Below are 17144 nucleotides of genomic sequence, written 5' to 3' on the forward strand. Positions count from 1 at the left end.
CAGCAGGTTACAGAAATAGTTGCATAAAGAATAAATAACATGGGACATTTTATCACATGGAATCAGTGTATAGTCATAATATGTCGTGGCTCAACAGCGTTGTGTTAAGGAGTTTAAATATAATCTGAAATGATCTTAGAGTCAGACTTTTAACGTTTTTCGCCAACCAGCACCCCATAATTCACTTTGACTTTTCCTTTTTCATAATCCTCACAAATGAAACTGGTAACTCTTTGTTTGAATGCAAATCTTTATGTTACCAATACTAGGTGTATCGATCCAGAGTAGAGCAACAGCAGCGGTTTCCCACGTTCCTCCTGGAATACGTTTGGAGTGTGACGTAATCTTATTTATTGACAACTGTGCCATCCAAGTGGCTGAAGGCTAAAAGCCCCGATGAACTTTAGAGGAATTATAAAATTACATTTTGCAGCTAACTTTTCTCTTTCAGTTTCACAGCTTTAAAAAGACACACGCTGAATTTCAGCAATCGAAAGCCTCATACCGAGAAAAGAAGCTGCAGCCGTACAAGGGCAGCTGTATCATTCTTTAATCAGAAGCTCTTTTATTACAACCCTTATAAAAATATTCTTTTTCTGCTCTCTGTGGTACTCATTTTCATTACACAACCAAAAGACCAAAATGTATTATGCCTTTTCCCCGAACACAATGAGTCAAGAATTTTTATCTTTACTCTGACCAGTTTCAACACTAAATTGAAGAGTTATATCTAAGGTTTAACATTCACAAAAATCTAGCCAGAACATTCCTGTCTTAAGGTCAATCTTTAAAAGCGAGAGGAGGGGGGGGGCGTAAAAAAGCATTCCTGTGTTTATTGAGCAAAGGGTGTCCTTGGTCAACACCAAGGACACCCTTTGCTTTCCCTTTCAGGCGGAGATAAGTGTTAACAGAACCGAGGTGGAGGGAAACATGGGAATTTCTATTGACTGACTGAAATTGGACAGCCTCATACAAAGTTTTATGGCAACGTTTTTGCGAGGCGGAGCTGCAGGACTTTTGCAGCAGAGCTCGTTTTAACGCTATTGACTCATTTCGGGCTCTTACCAAGATGTCCTGAAATATTTAAATGATCACTGGGAGTTGCGCCCCGTCTGTGGCAGGGAATAAAAGAAGAGGAAGAGAGAGCGAGAGGGTGGGGAGCTTTTTATGTCACTCTGTTACAGTCCCTGAATTAATAGGCACGAGTTAATTAGAGAACTCTGTGCAATAACATTGTCCCTCACGTTTTGGAGTCTTGGGTGGCATCAGGCAGTGCATGATGGTTTAAAAAAAACAAAAAAAAAAGAAACAATTCATGTGTCCAATAATGATGCAAGTGGCTAATTCATTTAAATGTAGTAGAACGGTAATTAGTGTCTGAAGAGAACTGGAAGAGTAGAGGTTCCCCGGTCCTGGACCGGAGCCGCTGATGTGACAAAGGTCAGATCTGCAACAAGAGTTAAACATTGCATAATCAGTGCAATCATCAGACTTTATGTTACAGCCACAGTGTGGGGGATCTTTTGTCTCATCCCGCTGCTGATTGTATGTATCTTTTATTTGCAGCGAATGCGGTTGGCTTCCAGCAGCTCTTGGCAAATGTGTGCCTCCCTCACAGCATCGTTTAAGTATTACAGACAGTTTGAGACGGACTGGAGCAGTTAGCTGTTGGATTTTTTTCAGTAAAGCTAATATAAATTAAAACCCTGCTCAAACGCCAGGATTTTGGGGTGGGGATGGATGGGTGGGGTGAAAAAAACGCAATCAAGAACAATTTCAGAACTTTGTTTTGGGTAGGACTTTATCAGCAGGGAGCATCTTGATTTGGAAGTATTTGCTCATTTTTCTTTGAGCGTATGTATCTGAATGTATTTTCAGGTCGACTGGTCTGTACTCTGACCAGGCTATTCCAAAATAGCCTTGGTTCATCAGAAGAACTTTAATGTTCTTCTGATGAACCAATTATTTCCTTGACTTGGATTATAATTTTTATTTTTATTTTTTTGCTTTTCAAAGCCGCTATGCTAAAAGATGAATTTCCTTTAAATGTATTCCTTTTATCAGAAGGTTGAAAGAACTGCCTCCATCTAATCTTGGCCTCATTTCCAGCTGAGGATAAACAGCATGACGCAGATGCCACTGTGCTTCACCGTAACTGTGGCGTCATTATTATAGCGTGCAGCGTTGTTTTTTTGTTTTTTTTTACATGGAATTATGGCTAAAAAACTCCCACGTTTTATAAAACTTGAAATGATTTTGTGCAAACTATATTTGGGCTTGGTTGTTTTTCTTTGTAAGAAAAGGCTTCCCTCTTTTCACTCCACTCCATACCCCAGATTTATGAAGAATGCAGAATTGTTTTCACAAGAAATTCCTCTTTTTGTGTTGCTGAAGACCTATTGGCATCTTCCTGACCTTTTCTTCTCATTTTCATTAATTTTGTAGGGATGTTTTTTTTTTTTTGTGGGCTGCACAGTGGCGCAGTTGGTAGAGCTGTTGCCTTGCAGCAAGAAGGTTCTGGGTTCGATTCCCGGCCTGGGGTCTTTCTGCATGGAGTTTGCATGTTCTCCCTGTGTATGCGTGGGTTTTCTCCGGGTACTCCGGTTTCCTCCCACAGTCCAAAAACATGACTGTCAGGTTAATTGGCCTCTCCAAATTGCCCCTAGGTATGAGTGTGTGTGTGCATGGTTGTGTGTCCTGTGTGTCTCTGTGTTGCCCTGCGACAGACTGGCGACCTGTCCAGGGTGTACCCCGCCTCTCGCCTGAAACGTTGTCTGGAGATGGGCACCAGCACCCCTCCCGACCCCACTGAGGGAAAAAGGGTGCAAGAAAATGGATGGATGTTTTTTTTGTACCCTTCTCCTGAGTGATACCTTCTGACATTAAGATCCCTCTGATTGTATTTAAGTTCCCTGCTGATGATGGCTTTTGCTGGTGATTTTGATTGTGCTGTTTAATTCTGAGCCCAGCCACAACATTAATTGTTTCAGTTTTCTTTATTTTTATTCAATTTCACACACTACTTCTTTTTTTCCCATTAAACTGTAACACTACAGGTCATATTGAAGTTGTAAAAAGTTCCTAAATGATTTATCTTGGTGTTATTTTACGTCAAACATTTTCCACCTTAACTGAGGTGCATAGATATTTTATATCCACCGCATATTTTGGTGACAACCACATCACTTTTTTTTATTGACGTCCTAATGAAACATGAAAAGCAAGTACTTCACAAAATATTATGACCTGCCTCCTTAATTATTTATCCCTTCAGAGGATGATTAAAATTACATTTACGAGTTTGATATAACGGAGCAGTGCATAAAACTGCTAGTAACTATACATCCGTGCTTAATCGTTCTAAACAAAAAAACAAAAAAAAAGAAAATCGGTTAATGCCAATCAAGGGAGTATTCATCCCGAGACAACTACAGGCTCTAATGCTTTAAGCCCCTTGGACACGAGGCGCCGTTAAGGCGACGATCGTTCACTTTCAGTTCAATTGAATCCAAGCAAAGATGCCGAGCGATGAAACGAGTCTTACAAGGACCTCCCAGCAAGCGAGATCAAGACTCAGCAATGTCACAGTAAGAAACAAGCAGAAAGGATGAATCACAGAAAAAGAAAAAAAAACTTGGAGGAAAAAAAACCTGAACATTTACTTTGAAAATAACAATATGAGACATGACCTATTTTAATGCACAGCGGTTAGAAAAGGTTGGAAAAAAATAATCGCATCCCACACGGCATCCTTAGGAAGGCTGCTCAGAAATGTGCAAGAAAAGTTTTGAATCTTTTTTTTTTGCAGCAGCAGCAGCAGCAGCAGAATTATCTCACACAGATTCCTTTATTCTGGAGAAAGAAAATCCCACGTTGGGAAATTATTGTTCTTCACAAAGTCACTGCCTGCATAATTGTTGACACCCAAGACATTAAGCAACTTAAACAACCCAGTTTTACCAATAAGGCAGCACTTCACCATGTTCAGTAACATTTCTGAGGGTTGGATCACATAAAGATCGGATCCAAACATCCCTTTCATCATGATCTCTCTCTACTTTAGGGATCCCCGTCCTCTAGAGTTACCATCCTGCAACTTTTAAACGCATCCATCACACCTGAATCAAATGAATGGCTCGTTACGAGTCCTCTGCAGCGCTGAATGACATCCTGATGAGGGAATTCAGCCATTTGATTCACTTGGGTGCTCCTGCTCTGTATTGTCCTGGCTGCTAGTGTTCAGTAACTCTTACAGATTTTCTGTGGGATTTAAATCTGGGCAGTCAAATGCTCGTGGATGAACGTTGACTTTGTGTATGTCTGTAATTCTGTAAGTAAAAAAAAAAGTGGTTTGGATCATTGTGATGATGAAGGCTATAAGTGTCAACCCATTTTCAGATTATTGCCAGGGAATACATGATTTTAATTCAAAATGTTCTGGTATTTCAAAAAACATCAGGATGTTATGCATAAGATGCTGTTTGACATATTTAGGTTGAATTGAGTTTTTGAGTTGTTTTTTTTTTTAATGCATCTTTACCAGGAGTGATAACAAATCCTCCAAGAGCTGGTAGCACTCTTTTACAAACATTCATTAAAAACTGTGATTTGATGTCAAAGATATGATAACACACAGAGTACGAGAATCTATGCAGTTGGCAGAAACTGTAGAAAGAGAAAACTAGCTAAGCTATGTTTTTATGGTTCCTTGCAAAATCACTTATGCCCTTTAATTTTTACTTTTTAGACTTTAAGTGGCGGACCAACACAAAGAGCATAAAGATGAAGTTGAAGAAAGAGGATGCATGGTTTTCAACAATTTTTGCATTATAAAATACGAAAAGTGTGGCTGACAAATGCATCGAGCCACACTTTAGTAACTCAGAGCTGCAGGACCTGTAAGGCTTTTTGGGGGATTTCTCTTCCAGGGTCCTACCATGTAGACTGCAATCTTCTAATTTGCAAAATAGCTCAGGCTCAGTCAGAGTGAATGAAGAGCATCTGGGAAACAATTATTCATTAGGTTAAGTATTAATTGGATTTGGATCTGGATTTTGACAGAGTTGATCCCTCACATGAATATGCTTGAATTTAAACAAAGGTTGGAATGTCTTTATGTGACTCGCAACTAACTACAACTCAAATGCAGCAAGAGTATGACTCGCATTATAATATAATATAATATAATAGGAAAATTAAAGTCCAAAAGGTCTTTGATTTTCTGGTGTTTAATGAGACGGTGTGTAAAAAAAAAAGTTGAGGGTCTATGAACACTTTTCATTGGCGCTGGAAATTCGTAACATAAAAAGTTTTCCATAATTGACTTTTCAGAGAACTGCGGGAAAGGTCAGCTCATAAAGTCAAAATGTTCAGTAGTTAGCAAGGTCAGCGCTGAACGCGGTCTGGCACATCTGCCGTTTGAAAGAGGCCTGGTGACAGTTGGTGGATTTCTTTCTTCTTCCCCCACCAGAGTTATTCAGCCTCCACCGTTCCCTTGCTGCTTTTCTTTCATCTTCTCTCTTTCCCTTTCCCATATTTTTTTTCTGTCTTTCACTCTTTTTCTGCATCTCTCTCTCTCCCTCTCTCTCTCTCTCTCTCTCTTTCTCTGTGGGTGTGTGTCCCTTTAGGGTGTCTGCAGCAGTTGAGATAAGAAGCGAGTGTAGGACACAGGAGGATGGTGTTCACAGAAGCTAGGTGATCTTATCTGCTCTACCAACCCCCCTCCTCTCTTCCCGAGCATCCCGTGCTGTTCTGCTTTTCCTCTCTGCTGTTCTTTTCCTCCTTTTTCCTTTTGCTCCTTTGCCCTTCCCGCTCCCTCCCCCTCTCTCTCTCCCCCCACCATCTCTTCCTCTCGTCTCAGACGCACATTCTCTCAGATCCCCTCTGCGCTACTGTTGATTTGAATTTGAAGTGATGGGAAACTAAATTGGCAGCATTGACAGCAGAAACAAACAGCTTATCTCTCTCTCCTGGGCCAATGCAGGCCTTAGTCAGATACCAGAGCCACTGCCAGCATCTGACTTGTGACAATGATGATAAATTGAACGTTTGTTGACTGTCACTTTTAATGCGTGCATATGTGGAAGTGTGTCAGCGCGTTGGACTCGGCGCCACGTGCACGTGCGTTCTTTTCGTCTAATAGCTCTTTGTGAATCACCTTACTGGTGGGGAAAAAAAGTGCTATTTTAGGCCTGTCAAGCTGTGTTATCTTTAGCATTATTTCTAGATTCAACCGGCAAGCCCCCAGGAACAAAGAAGCCTAAAGATACAACTTAAAATTGGCTCATTGCTAAGGTGTCAGTTTTGTGCAGCTGCACCGGCTCGTCCTTTGATGTAGGTGTTTCTTATGCTTGAATGATTCATAGATCAGAGTTAAGTGGCTTACCAAATAAAACATGCATCAGTCTGAAAGCAGTCAGGTAAATGGACGACTGAAAAAAGAAGCTTATGTATGAAGGGAGAAAAAAAAAAGAGGGAGACCTTCAGAAGACCCGCAGAATGAAAGGTGGCTCGATATCTCTGGCCGCTGCTGCATATCCAGCCGTACGACTTGAACCTAATATAACGCACACGGATCCATGGCAGACTCGTAATTAGCAGACTGTAGAACCGTGTCGCCTCACCACCTTTTTCAAGCACATTTTTGCTTCTGCTCATAGGGCAAGGTATTTACTTTCTTTTTTCACTGAAAGTTTGTTTCTAACCACATGTTGTTTATTACAGAAGTAGACAGTAAAGCTGTCTGTGCACATACAGTCAGATGCACTTTTCTGATATGAGGTGGCTGCATATGAGCTGGATTCACCCGGATGGTTTGTCGTTAGTTGTTATCCCTAAGGATTCATCAGAAACACAGTATGAGATTTGTTTGAACAATTTCAATCAAAATAATCAGTTTTGTTTTTTTATCATTTTTTTTCTAGAATCAGTGTAATCTCAGACGGCTGCATGTTTTGCAGCCGTCTGAAGATCGTGGCTATATAGCAAGTTATTTCAGCTTTTCCATCTACTTCAGCCTCTCCACATTTCCTTTTGAGTTCTGAAATCAGCCAAGCATTTTCATTCACTCCACTGCTGCTCACTGGATAGTTTCTCCTTTTCAGGTCATTTTCTATGAACCCAAGATATGGTTGTGCATGAAAACTTCAGTGGCTCAGCAGTTTCTGAAGTCCTGTCTCACACCAACAACCAAGTCTTTATTTTTTTTTTTAAGTCACCTAAATCCCTTCCTGTTTTCCTCATTCCAATGCTTGGCGTAATCTTCAACAAGTTCTCTTGTTGATACTTTGTACTGCAGGCATTAAATCGGCCGGTCCACTATTCATCCTAGCGACAAGCAATTGAAACGATGGTCCTAATAAAGTGGCCGTCGAGTTTGTATGCGTCTCTGCTGTGTTTCGCCATAGATTTATTTGATTTTACTGAACTAAATATGTAATATTTGGCTATTAGATAAGTCCCAGCGCTCACTGGCAGCAGACGTACAGAACTGCATGATCGTATAAAATCATGCAGTTGCAGTAACACTGGCAATATTTTGATGACAGCATGAGGCGTGATAAAACCAAGCTCTGCCTCCTCTTTTTCACATCTGTGCTTCTGACACTACATCATGTTTTCAAGTGGGGGCATTTACTGCTGATTTATAAATGCAGAAATCAGATTTACGACGTCACATTCGGGCACGAAGCTGAATGTTAGGTGAATACGTTAGCAGCAGAAATAAATGCATTGTATAATTTGTTTAGAAAATTTTCGGGTGTCAGAACTGATTATGAAATGTGTTTACAGTGGGAAAAACTATGGCAAAAGTGAAGCTATGAAGCTCCTGTAATGTATGTTGTGTGATTTTGAAAGGTTTCCCGCTGATGGAATTTACAGACTAGGAAGCGCGCAATAACTCAGGCTCAATGTAATTGCACAGATTTTGTCACAGTTTCATGTTTTTGTTTGCTTTTTTTCTCACACTTCCTCGATAAGACTCAAGTCTTTGATTCTCTATTATTCTAACTCATTATTCGAAACCAGGGGCAACCAAAGTGCTCCCCAGGAGGCATTTGTGACTTTGCAAGTCAAAAACGATACAAATGTGGCCCGCCAGCGCAGGTGATCGATGCAAATGGAGAGCTTTTTTTTTTTAATTAGAGCAAAATTATTAATGATAAATTAGAATTAGAATTATTCAAATATGAATTAGCCACACTCTTTTTCCTTTTAATTTCAAAACAAATTGGGCCTGGTGACTTTTATTCAAAAGCAGACTTTGGTGCAACTAAGTCTGGTTTCTAAATAATGCTTTAAAAAGACCCAAATTCTAGTCTCATGCGCTGGGTGTGTGTTTGTGTTTTTCTTTTTCTTTTTTTCTTTTCTTTTGTTTTTTTTTGTCGGAAGTGGGGAAAAAATAGGTTGAGCCCCAAAAAATTTGCAAAACGCTTTTTAAATTGTGGATAAACAGCAATATACACATTCCTTTCCCACAAATGTTTTTGTATTATATTTTTGGCCTGTGAATTCTGTTCACTTGACAAAAAGTTTGGACTCCAGTGCTCTAAGCCGCTCAATTGAAGCTCATGGCTACCCGATTCGTTGTCTTGTCTGCCTTGGTTTTTTTCTTCTTCCCGGCAGCTCCAAGATGGCAGCAGAAAGTTTCCCCAATGCACAACGCCGCCACCGACATGTTTCACAGTGGACTGGTGATCAGTGTCATGCGCGGTGCACAGATCAGCCGTGTTCGTACTGGAATTAGATTACACGCGGGTGTATTTTTAATTACTGTAAGTTAATATCCTTTATGGTTCTTGTGCCACTTGTGGCCTTTATTCATAAGCAGCTGGTGAGGAAGGAGGGCAGCTGGAGAGATGAGGAAGACATGCAGCAAATAGCCAGGGGTCAAATCAGGGGCAGCTACGTTGAGGGCTGTAGCCTCTGCACATGGTGCCAATGTTATGTTGCACTCAATACAGTTTAGCGGACTGTATTTTATTTCAGGGTATCAGCGTAAAGGGGAAGATATTAAGTAATTAAAGACATGATTTTCCTCCTATTTCAGAGTTATTTGCTTCCTTTGATTTGTCTATTCAATTAAATCACAATAACTAGACATGAAATTCAAAATCATCTTCCAACTTTTAAAGTGCAAATTCAGGTTAAATGAGTACGATCACAGCGATGCTGCTTTGACCGGAATGACGGATTCGTTCCTTCTTTCAACGTTGAATGTATCGGTTGCGAACATGTGAGTGAGTGTCAGGCACATGAATCAGAGGCTTTTGTGTGTGTGTGTGCGTTTCCTCTGGGACGGCGCTAGCATGTAGCATTAACGCGACAGGCCCTGAGAGGACGAGAAGGTAGCAGCGCTGTCAGCGGCCGGCTCCCACTCCGCCTAATGAGAGAGAGGGCCGTTAATTAAAAACACCAACAGGCAGCGCTCCCCGGTGTCCCACCATCAGGACGACCCGGGGTTAAAGACATGGAGCATGGAGGATGGCAGGCATGCTGCTCCCACATACAGTATATAGTCCTAGACTTTTAACAATAAATAGCCAGGGGTATTCAGAAAGAACAAAGTGAAGCCGAAATGGGAAAAGCTATTAGAAGGCCTTGCTTTCTTTAAACTGCACTGTGTTTGTGTCTTTGGGGGGAAGAGGTCTATGATAATCGTCTAATGTTTAGCCCTTGATGTTTTCAGAGCAAACTGTGGTTCTTTTGTATCTTTGCGCTTGTGTTTGCTGCATGGCAGCAGGGTGTTTGCCGAAGCCTGCTTGCAGATACGTCTGGTTAAAGAAATGAAAAAAAGAAGAATCTGTCAAAGCCTAGGCATGAGTTTTTTGTCTTTTTTCTTGTAGTTTTAAGGTTGATTCTTGCTTCTTTATTCACTGAGAGATGTATTCCTTTGAAAAGCATCAAACCTGAAGACTTATCATATAGAAAGGCAATGTGCTGATAGCCGTTTTTAGATATTTTAAAGAGTTTTCACAGTTTAGCGCGGTAGGAGGTTTGTGACAAGATGGTGCATGCGGTGGGCTTTAATAGAACGATACAAGCCTTTTGTCATGTACGGAGGAAGACTTTAGCAATACTTTGGGGGAGGAAGTTTATTATCTGTTTTCACAAGCCAAATAAAGGCTTTGCAAAATGTCCTGATGTAATGTTTTTATGCTCGACTAGCACTAATTGGTCCTAAACGCCAGCGTAGAATTGTCTAGTTAAGACTTGGTAAGTATTCTAGATCTTGTAAACTAATGCACAAATCAGAAAAACTTTCAAATAGCCCGTTAGCTTAGCACCTACAGCAAACTACGAAGTTGTCACCGACCTTAAAGTCGTCAGCATCAATGGTTTTAACCAGCTGCTGTGTTCTCATAGTTCGTATAAATCATACGATCCCTGACTCTGTAGCCGTTTCTTCTTCCAAGCCGTTTCTGGAGGTTCACTCTTAGTAATGTTGGACTTTTTTAGACAGAGATAAAACTATATGTTTTCTACTGTTTATTTGGTCTGAGAGTAAAAATATGTTAATTCTGACCCTGTGCAGTGATCTCACATTTCTTTCCTTTTGGAACCCAGAATATATTATGCTGCTCTTGTAGTTGTGAAGATATTCAGTTTATTTTAAGTAAGTATATTTTAAGTATGGACAGCAGGCAGCTGCGCAGGTGACCAGCCCAAATGTTCATCGTCAACCCAACACTGCAGCTCTAAAACCGCTTCCTTTCTTACTACAAAATAAGAGTCTCAAACATAAATACAACAAGCTTAAAGCAGTCACCTTCTTACTGGGAGCTGGTAATATTTAGCTTAGGTGCACATGTTGACAGCAAGTTCTCACGTTGATGAGGAATATCAGTGTTTTAATGTTTAACACCACTAGATTGGACTAAAATAGACTCAATTAATTAAGAGGACACGTTCTGCGGAGGGAAGTGAGGTCGGAGGGGTAAACAAGCTAAACACCTGCTGATGCAACATGAACTGAAGCTGTGTTGTAACACTGCTGCCTATTGTGCAGCAGCTTTTGTATGTGTTTTATTAAACTGTCAAACACATGAATCATTAGCCTTGATCTGCAGATTGACAGGTTGTCAGCTCCGACAGTCTCTGTCAGCGGGGCGGGGAGGGGAGGGGCGACGGCGGCGAGGGAACGCTATGCGTTCCCCGCGGCTTTGTCGTCTTTCGTGCCTCCTGCATCTCCATCTTCTTTCCACCCCCGCATGTCAACCCAGGTGCTAACAAAACCGAGGATTGTGGGTAGTCTCAGAGCATATGGAGCAGGGAGATGACGGAAAAATGGAGGGAGGAGCGGAGGAGGGGGCCTGGGAGCGAGCGAGAGAGAGGGAGAGGGAGAAGCTGTCAGGCTGTCTATCCCTGTCACAGCAGCCAGGAGGGTGCGATGGACAAATGGATAACTGCTATTTCAGACTGCCAGGGAGAAAGCTTCGTCAGATTAAAAGCGTCGATTCTGGCATGGGTGCTCTCACACAGCAGAGCACACAAATCGTCACACGTCCACACAGTTTCTTTTTTTTCTTCTTCTTCCTTTGCTCCCATTTGTTACACAGTAAAATGTGTGTGTGTGGGGGGGGGAAAGAACATTCTGTTTATTCAGTCATTAGGTTGTAGTTCATTGTGCACAAAACACCCACAGACATAGACAAAGTGAATTCCCTGTATGGACAGAGTTTCAGAGCTGTGGCTGCAGGCTTTCTGTGGTGTGTGTGCGCGTGCGTACGTGTGTGTGTGTCATATTTGAGTATTTTTTAATGACTAATACAGACTTTTTCCTCTTTATGTTTCTGACGAGTTAAGGTAAAACTTAACCATCTCTCTCTGCTTCTTCCCTTTGCTGTGTGTGTGTGTGTGTGTGTGTTTTTTTTTTAGGCTGTGCCTTCCTCACCTACTGTGCCAGAGAGTCAGCCCTGAAAGCCCAGAACGCATTGCATGAGCAGAAGACCCTTCCCGGAGTAAGTCATACAAACACAGCGCAGCTACAGTCTGACACAAACGCACACTTTTTTTTTGTCTTTAAAGCATGCAGTACTTTGTATTTATTTCAAATCCAGTTGGAATCTCCATGTTTTTCTGATTGGGGGGGGGTTCACTATCAGGCAAATCTAAGCAAAGCCCATCTTTCCCTCCCATTTCTCACACCCATCCCCCCTTTCTCTCTCTCTCTTCATTTTGACAGTCACATACACACAAACCCATAGGGAGAAACCACACAATATCACATCATACGCGTACTATTTATATCTCCCCCTCCAGTTTGTGTAAACGAGCACGCGCATTCGTGTGCACGCGCGTGTGTGCTTGCGCCCGAGTGTGTGGGCCAAACGTCTGAGATAGACGGCGAGGGATGAAAACTGGGTGGGCGGATGGATGTGGGCTCTTTCTACACTTTACGTGCGTGCTCTGAATTCAGTCCGCGGCGTACACTGTGGAACGCACGCTTGCGTCACAGCGGCGCTGTGGATGTTATTAGTCACATGTACAGTGCAGTTGTGTGCATGCCATGCTCTTTTTGAATGTCGAGCTCTTATTCATACATGATATAAAGACCCAGTTCTGGTGCTGAGATGGAGGAGAAGCTCCAGTTCATTCATCAGAAGATTCTGCATGTGAGTTTCAGGGATCTTGTGCAGTGTGAGCGTTTTGTTTAGTGCATAAATGATTTTGGGAGGTGTGGGGGGGATTTCACAGTTGCGTGTGTGTGTGTGCAAGTTTGTTCTTCTTTTCCTTTTTTTCTAATTGCACATGCACACACCTGGATGCTTGCTTGGCGTGGCGTGGCTCGGCGCACGCGCCGGCGAGCTTTGGGAAGTTTTGATGCATTTCTGTCAGGCCCAGCTTGGTTTGCACTGTTCGTTTTTAATGACGCCTCCAGGGAAGCTGACAGTCGCCGTGTTGAGCGCGCAGCCTTTGATGTGAGTGATTATGACATCACAGACGTGCAGTCAAGAAGAGCGGAGGAGTGGGGATCCGTGCTCGGAGTTTTTTCTTCCTTCTTCTCCTTCTTCATCTTTTACTTCCCAGTGGCATATTATTCCGAGAAAAAGAGGGAGGGAAGGAACAGAGACACATGGAAGGAGAGGAGGAGAGATTAAATATTTGGCCAAAACTAGAATGAGATTTTGTGTTCCTAAAAACTGCTCTGCCAATTTATTATCTTGCCAGGGTTTGACATAACTATTTGTGGCACAAAAACAATTCTTTAAACATTCCGTCTGAACATATTTCACTGAAATACAGCAAAAGTATTCACACCCAGTCAGCATATGCTGTCCTGTTACCATCACAAACTTTAATGTATCCATCGGGATTTTGTGTAACAGAATGGCACAAAGCGTTATGAAAGGGTAACATAACAGAAAAGTCTGTTATCCTACAAATAAAAGCTCATAGGATTCCCACAGCATGTTGCATCCACTACTATGTTACACTGCAGTCATGATGTTCTCATGTGACGTTTTTCCAAACACCTTTTGGTCTGGTTGCATGTCTTCATGATGTTATTTGACAGTCCAGGTATTGTCCCTGATCATATGTTCCTTAGTCTTCATGACACTATTTGTTCCCAAATGTTCTCTAACGAACCTTTGAGGCCTTCTCACAGCTGCTCTATTTCTACTGCATCTTTGTTTGGCTGCACACTTTTGGACTCTCTTCAGCAATCAAGTGACCTTTATAAGGCAATTCTGGCCGACATTTCAGTTGTATGAAAGTAAAAGGGGATGCATAGAGTTGAACAACATATGTCATTTCCCTTCTGCTTCACTGTTATGCTCATAAAATACCAATAAACTACATTGAGGTTTGAGGCTGAAACATAATTTGTGGCAAAGTGAATACACCAGCAACAGCAAAGTCCTGTATAAGAGTTTAACAATTAAATACTATTTAGCAATCCACTAATAGCGTATTAATTGGTGATTAATAACATATTAATTAGCAATCATTAATAGCTTAGTTATTGCTTAATTCCTACTACTATCCTCTACTTTCAGCAGGGGATGGTAGTAAGGTTTGAACTAGATTGATGGTGAGTGTGAAGTAAAGAGGAGCGATGCCACAGGACAGACCCAGATGGTAGACAAACCTTGAAGCCGAGCGCTCAGGGAGGCGGAACGGTAAACGGCCTTTTGTTGTAGTTAAAGGTAAAGCCAGCAAAACAGAATAAATGAGTTCGTTTGAAACCGAGCGACGACTCGGCCCTGGAAGAGGCACTGAGAGCTTCCCCACGCTCCACCTCCACCTCCCTCCCCCTGCTGCCTCGTCGTGTCCCCCGCCCCTCTTCTCTCTTCTCTATCCACACAGACCAACACAACCAAAAAAAAAGCCACCTACCTTTTTTTTTTTTTTTTTAATCTCCTGGTGTGCTTTTTTTATCCTCAAAGTTTTGCAGCACCCTTTATGTTCTGAAAAGTTTTCCACCAAGCTTTCTTTCTTTTGCTGTCAGGTGAGCTCAGGGAAGAAGGGATTCTGCTTCCTGGTGGAAATGCCTGGTAAGCATGGCTGTAGGCTGTTGATGTAGTCGCAGACAAAGTACTGAGGGGTGAGAACATGTGTGGGTGAGGCTTAGCGTCTGTGGTGTCGGGAGATTCTTTTGGATAAACAAGTGACAGGCTGAAGCTGAGGTGATGCTAATGAGGGATAATTCATGATAAATGACAATTTCTTTGAGCGTTTCTAATTCGGTTTTGCCACGTAGAGCCACATGTGCCCAGGGAAAGTTTTAATGGTGAATTGATGCACTGAAACAAGTGGTAACATTAAAAACATTTAAGAATGATCCAAAGATAAAAATAAGCCAAGGAGGACTGAAAAACCAATGTAATCTCCCCGATTTTTTGCACCTGTTTTGCACCTGCTCTTTGTTCTTTTCTTCTCTGAAGTTTTCTTGCTCTAAACTTGTGCCAATCTAAACAATGGAAGCTATTTGGACCAACTATTTTCTCTTGAACCACAAACAGAGCAGGTGCAGAAGCTCTTAAAATGATTTTTTAAAAAGTGTTCTGCTTGCTCATTTTTTTTTTTTCTTTTTTTTTTTTCAAGGAATTCCAGAGGGGACGTTGGTCAGTGAAGGAATCGTGATAGGATAGGATTTCTGAATAGATAAGTAACGCTGTAGCAGTCTACAGCGTCACTTATCTATTCAGAAATCCTATCCTATCACGAAAAGGAAGCAGAAAGTCACTCTGCTGTTCAGGGACAGAAATGAAATTAAAAGGACACTCAAACTTGGGCTCCCACTCATTTAGCACCTTGCCGCATATACCTCAGTATTATTGGCCTTGAAAAAAAGGAAGAAAACTCAAAAATCTTCATTTAACATGAATGGACCAGTCACCAGGCCCATTCAGTTTGAGTGACCGTCACTTTGTGTTTTATTCAAATAAGCACCAGTCAAACTATAAATATATATTTATATATATTTTTTAAAAATGATATGAAGTTCGTTCATTTCAGTAACTCCGTCACTAATAAAACATTACCCAGAGACGCACACTAATCATTTCAAGCTCTTCTGCCTACAGCAACGAAAATGTGATATTTAAGATTAGAATATGACAGCAGACCAATAAAAACTAATTTTTTAATGCTTTTAATCTGACAAACCATCTTAATCGGAACGTATGTTTTCATTTATTACATACGACCGCATTGTAAATTATGTCTCTTTGCAAATTCATTAAATAAAATATGATAAAAAGAAATCATCATTATAACTATTTCTAGGGAACTCAAGAAAAATCAAATCAAGATTTTAATTACCATTAACTTAAAGACTTATAGGCATATGCTGTGAGGAGTGAAGTGCTAAGCAAAAGCCTAATAAGGCTTTGTAATAAAAAAAAAAGAAGCACCCAGTGAAACAATTATAAAGCAACTATTTTCATGAGTTCTTTGAAGCCTGGCCTCTCTGCAGTTCTGAAGGGCATCATCTTCTTTGTTATTAAGTAGGCCAATGATTTAGTGATGGCTTCATCTTGACTTGCACCGAGCATGTCTGCACTTCTTTTCTTATTCATTTTCTCTAACAAACTTAATTCTCCGCTCCCTCTCGCCTCTTTGATCTTGCCTAATACAAAACCAGGGAGGAGAAATGCTGTCAAATTAGGAGCCGCTGTAACCTAACTTGAACAACACACTTAAGATTTCTATGAATTAATTCCCATTCAAGAAAAAGCAAACTCAATCCGAGGTTACAGTATGCGACTTTACAGGTAGTGCAGCTCGTGCTACATGCTTTGTCTGTTTTTCCTTTTTTTTAAATCCTCCTGAGTTAAAGCTACACATAGTGCGCCCCGGCACTCAGTCGCTCTATGCCAAATTTTCCTTTCGACTTTACTGCTCGGCGTGTCTGAACTCCTTCTGAGCCCCTACAGCTAGCTCCTAAAGACATTTCATTCAACGTTTACCCTCCCGCTGACTCCCTATGTATATGGGATTTACCAGATATATCGTCATTGACTCTCTGAGAGCCGCACGGTCTCTCAAGCATCGCTACGTAGCAACTGTAAACTGGAAGTTTGCCACAGTTCTGAGTCATCATGTAAATGAGTTCTAAAAATTCATGAAGTGAGTCCATTTTAACTTCAGCTCGCGATCAGCCGTGGGGAGAACTGCAAGACGTGTAGAGCAATTACGGGGGGGTCAAGTTAGAGGTGATGTCCTTTTGCAATGCCTTGCAAAAGAATCTGCACCTCTTGAACATTTTCACAATGAGCTTGCCTAATTATTAAACGGAGTAAGTGTAGTTTGTTACCATCACATCTTCTCGTCTGTCCAGCTGTTTCAAGAGGATTTTGATGTGTGCTTGGGGAAAGCTAGAATTCCCATCTTTCTGATCGTCCATTGTGTTACATACACCAACACATGAAGAACACGTCTGCATCCCAAACTCGTCTGAAAGGGGCAAGACGTTTCACTTCCATCCGCAGAGTTTTCATAATTTACTATGCAGCAAATATTTGGTTAGGCCTACAATGACTGTGAGCTGTGTAATTTATCTTACCACCATTGAAAAAAAACAAAAAAACACCGTCTACCAATATGACGGCATAAATTGAGTATTTCTGTTTTCCAGTTCTGCGAGTGGGTGTGTGAGACGGACCTATTCAGTAAAAAGCGGGCACATCAAAAACATC

The 17144-nt window shown here is 41.3% G+C and overlaps 1 protein-coding gene across 22 annotated transcripts in view; it reads left to right on the forward strand.

Moving 5' to 3' along the window:
- Window positions 1-17144, forward strand: part of celf4 (CUGBP, Elav-like family member 4) — a 119894-nt gene that overhangs the window by 26586 nt on the left and 76164 nt on the right. For all 22 annotated transcript variants that reach the window (XM_008409497.3, XM_008409494.3, XM_081607318.1 and 19 more), the window contains exon 2: window positions 11878-11960. In XM_008409497.3, coding sequence (XP_008407719.1) covers window positions 11878-11960 — 83 coding nt within the window. The remainder of the gene's footprint in view (window positions 1-11877; window positions 11961-17144) is intronic.

Source organism: Poecilia reticulata, chromosome 5, assembly GCF_904066995.2.
Source record: "Poecilia reticulata chromosome 5, P_reticulata-male-v2, whole genome shotgun sequence".
Taxonomy (NCBI): Eukaryota; Metazoa; Chordata; class Actinopteri; order Cyprinodontiformes; family Poeciliidae; genus Poecilia; species Poecilia reticulata.